Below are 3,998 nucleotides of genomic sequence, written 5' to 3'. Positions count from 1 at the left end.
ACTGAATCCCACACACCAGGGTAGAGGGCAGAACACCAATTCCTTGGGGTGCTGCGGTCTACCCTGACGGTTGAAGATTTCCTCCTCCCACAAAAAAAAACTATGCAGTGTAATATATGTAGTATTCACGTGGATAAAAGCTCATATTGGTCTTGAAAATAATGGAAAAGTAGATCAGTTGGCAAAAGACAGCATTTTCAGTGGCGACGAAACATTGAATAATATTGGACTTCAAGAATGTATAACCAACCATAAGTAAAACCAGACTACATGATAACTGGAAACTTCAATGGAATTAGTACTGTATAAATTGTCCGACAAGGTATACTCTTTTACATCCGAAAATCCCGACAGTTTATTGGCATAAAAATTTAGATTTTTCAAGACACGATATTGTTACTATCTCTCGACTAAAATTTGGCCATGCCTGTTATCCCGCATATCTATATTAAATCAATGTAATACAGTCGGATTTGTGCAAAAATTGCAATAGGTACAATAAGTGACTTGGATCATATATTTTTTGCAGGTGACACAAAGAAATCTGTTGAATATGCAGCTATTGCAAGAAAACGTTTATCCCCCATATAATCTGATGAACTTACTAGCTTTGAACAGACTGTCAATCTTTAGGATTTTTCTAGATTATGTTAAGTCGTGTAAATTGAAACTTTAGATCATAAAATTAGTCATGTAAATTAATAATACCCTGTATCCCTACTTAGTCTGTGGTTAGTCACCCTGAACAACATAAGTGCGAAGTTTTTTTTCCCTTTCCTACCCTTGTTTGTTCGATTGGATTTGATTTTAAGAAGTGTTGCTGGCTAAACGGGCGCAGTTCCCAAAGGCAAAAAAAGAAGAAAAAAATGTCTTTGATACATTGTTTACTATGAATTTTGATCTACATTATTTTCAGTGACAGTGATATTAGTGCATTTATTGTTTTTATTGGAATTTATAACTTTATTGTGTTTCTTTTATAAAGTTATATTGTGTTAAATATATTAGAACATAGCTAAATATAAATGTACAATATAACTTTATAAAATACATCCACTGATAATAGCCATTTCCTAATTATTACATTGACAGTTCATATCAAATTACATATCGACATACATTTCACTTAATGTTTTGATTAAACTTGTTCAAAAATAAATCATGATATTTGTGCAAAGATATAATGGAACAACTATACCTACCAACACTAAAAAGTAATGCATAATGCTAAGTCATATGTTAAAATTGGTAACTTGCTACATTAGTAAGGCTACATGGATTAATCTGAAATTTGCACAGTATATTTTTGACTACTTTTTATTCACTTTACCTTCTATACATTTTTTCACGCTGAGCTATAGTTTGTCTGTATTTTTCATTCAAAAAACTAATATTTTGACATCAATTTCAAATCGCCTCCACCATTTTCAAGAAATATGTCTGACCAATCACAAGTATCATTGTTAGTTTTTGATGTAAAATACTGCCCGTCTGTGTTTTCTGAGTTATATAGGTTAAAATCTTCATTTGTAGTCAAGTTATCTGGTTTTAAATTTTGATATAACAATTCCCTACCTGAATAATCTATATTAAAATTTGTATATTGTAAATATTTCTCAAGTTCAAATAATCTAGGTTTTAAATGAAAATATTCATCTAAAAATTCTAAAGCACTTTTAAAAGTTTTTAAATTATTAAAGTATCTCTTCTGCTTCCTTGGCAATATCCTTTCTAACATAAACACTAAATGGTGATGAAAGCACTGATATATTAAATTATATGGTTTTTCTTGAATCATTTGACTAGGCTTGTTGCTTTCCTTAAGATATTGATCCATTGTCAAAGAACTATTATAACAAATATCTAACCAGTTTTGTATACAATCCAGAGTTGTTTCTAAGTTTCCAGTAAATATTGTAGGATTGGTCAGGATACCATTCGCAACCATTACACCCTTACATCCTGTATACTCTTGTAATTTGTAACAATCATCTAATGTTGTCACACATCCATTAGCTATCACAGGTAAAGAACAAGTATCATTTATTAACTTTAAAGTGTCCTTATTAATATCACCCACATTTTGGTAAGAAGTACGACCATGAATAGTTAAAAAACTAACACCACACATTTCTAATTGTTTACAAATATTAACCATATGTTTTTCACCACACAGCAGTCGCATTTTTACACTTACAGTGAAAGGTTTCAAAACGTGATTTCTGCATTGGCGAACCATATCATAAATTAATTCTGGCTTCTTTAACATATCGCAACCCAATTCCTGCTCTCTTGCCCATCTCTGCGGACAACAACAATTCAAATCTGCTCCATTACAATGTGGAGATGCTAAATATGCTGCACCTACGAAATCATGCACAGTATTTGATGCAAATTGTACAACAACAGGAGTATCTAAAGAATTTGTGGTAAATGCATTACTCCTGGCTTTTGCACTTTGACAAAAAGAATCTGCCAAAATCATAGAAGTAAATGTTAAATCACAGTTATACAGTTTGACAAGGTTTCTAAATTGTAATTTGCTGTAGCGTACCATGGGGGCACATATTTTCACTAACTTTTTATCTCGAAATAAATCGAGAATATCTATAGGTATGTCATTTTTGCTGACCATTGCACACATCGGGAGATCAGGAATCCTGTTAAATCCTAATTCAGGATTTCATATTTTTGTAAACTGTAACGTGCTGTACTGTAAAACAAATATAACCTTCTTAACCTTAAATATCTACTTTTCTTCTTATTTATATTCAGCATATCCGATCCCACGGTTATTAGACTTTATTACGGTTGTCTTGTCCGACGGTGGTGGGGAGACTTATATTTTTGACTTTACGTCACAAGAGTTTACATTCCCATATTTTTAAATGATTTTCGATCATTGAATGTGTGTTATTGTGTATATATGTGTATTATTTGTGTTATTATGAAATAATTAGACAAATAGTACACATTTTATCTTATACCGGGTGGTGAATCGTAAAAAGGGCCATAGGAAACTCAATGTAAAATTCTGAATTATTGAATTCCTGCTTCCCTAATTATTTTACATCAAAAGTCATGAGAGAATACTTGTAGAGAATTAAAATCTGTATTAAAATCAAAAGTTAAAATTGTTCTACGATTTAAATGCATTCCAAAATTTTGAAAAATATGATACATTTGCAAGGCCACACGTTACTAGGGAGTTTTTGTGCACACAAATACGTAAACGTAACGCATCTTTTTGACATATACGCTTGCGCATTAATGGTTGAACTCCCGTATCGCGATACGTATTACCTAAGGTTACGGGCTGGTACGTTAGACAAGAATCTACAGGTCGAGCAAGTCTCGTAAATTTCACGATTGCGAGCCACGCTTCACGCAACCGTGTTTGCGTACTTGTGTTTCGAGTTGCGTGGTCGTACGGAGTTATATTTACCAATTCGCGCAATCGTACTTGAGACGCTGTGTCAGGTGAGGTGTTTGAAAATTTGTGTAACTTGATTCTTGATTCTGTGGTGTGAAGGTGGTTAAACTTTTGGTTTATTTTTTTTTCGCAGAAAATTTTTAGATGAAGTAATTGTATGATGAAGATAACACAGAAAATACAAGAGGGCAGCATACTTTGCAAAACAACTGTTACAATTTGAAATCAACAAGTTGTTGTCTTGCAGGTAAAAAAAGTGACTTAAAAAAAATTATATCTTGGAAACTAAAAATTATTTTTATTTATAATTGAAACATGTAAAAGTATAGTACTCTCAAAAAAATTTCAGCCAAAAATATTCATTTTTGTAGAGTTGACTGCAATTTTTCGACAACAGCCCTTTTTTGCGGTGAGCAGCCTAAAAGTCCAGTCTCATCTGAAATCAAAGTTTCTTGTAGTTTATACCTCTGGCTAGTGAATGAACAAAGGATTTTTAATTAGATGAGGTCATTTTTGTTTTATAAAAAAAAAACTACTTTAAAAATGAGAAAAATTGGGGTCAAAA

General features: G+C 32.1%; 1 protein-coding gene across 1 annotated transcript; it reads right to left on the bottom strand.

The window, feature by feature from the left end:
• Nucleotides 1-869: 869 nt before the first annotated feature.
• Nucleotides 870-3,050, bottom strand: LOC126884496 (tRNA-dihydrouridine(20a/20b) synthase [NAD(P)+]-like). The gene has a single exon (XM_050650434.1). The coding sequence runs from the start codon at nucleotides 2,642-2,644 to the stop codon at nucleotides 1,388-1,390; it is 1,257 nt and encodes a 418-aa protein (XP_050506391.1). The 5' UTR covers nucleotides 2,645-3,050; the 3' UTR covers nucleotides 870-1,387.
• Between the last annotated feature and the right edge of the window lie 948 nt (nucleotides 3,051-3,998).

The sequence above is a fragment of the Diabrotica virgifera genome, chromosome 5 (assembly GCF_917563875.1).
Source record: "Diabrotica virgifera virgifera chromosome 5, PGI_DIABVI_V3a".
Lineage (NCBI taxonomy): Eukaryota > Metazoa > Arthropoda > Insecta > Coleoptera > Chrysomelidae > Diabrotica > Diabrotica virgifera.
The sequence above is the reverse complement of the archived record's forward strand: the minus strand, read 5'-3'. Positions and strand labels throughout refer to the sequence as shown.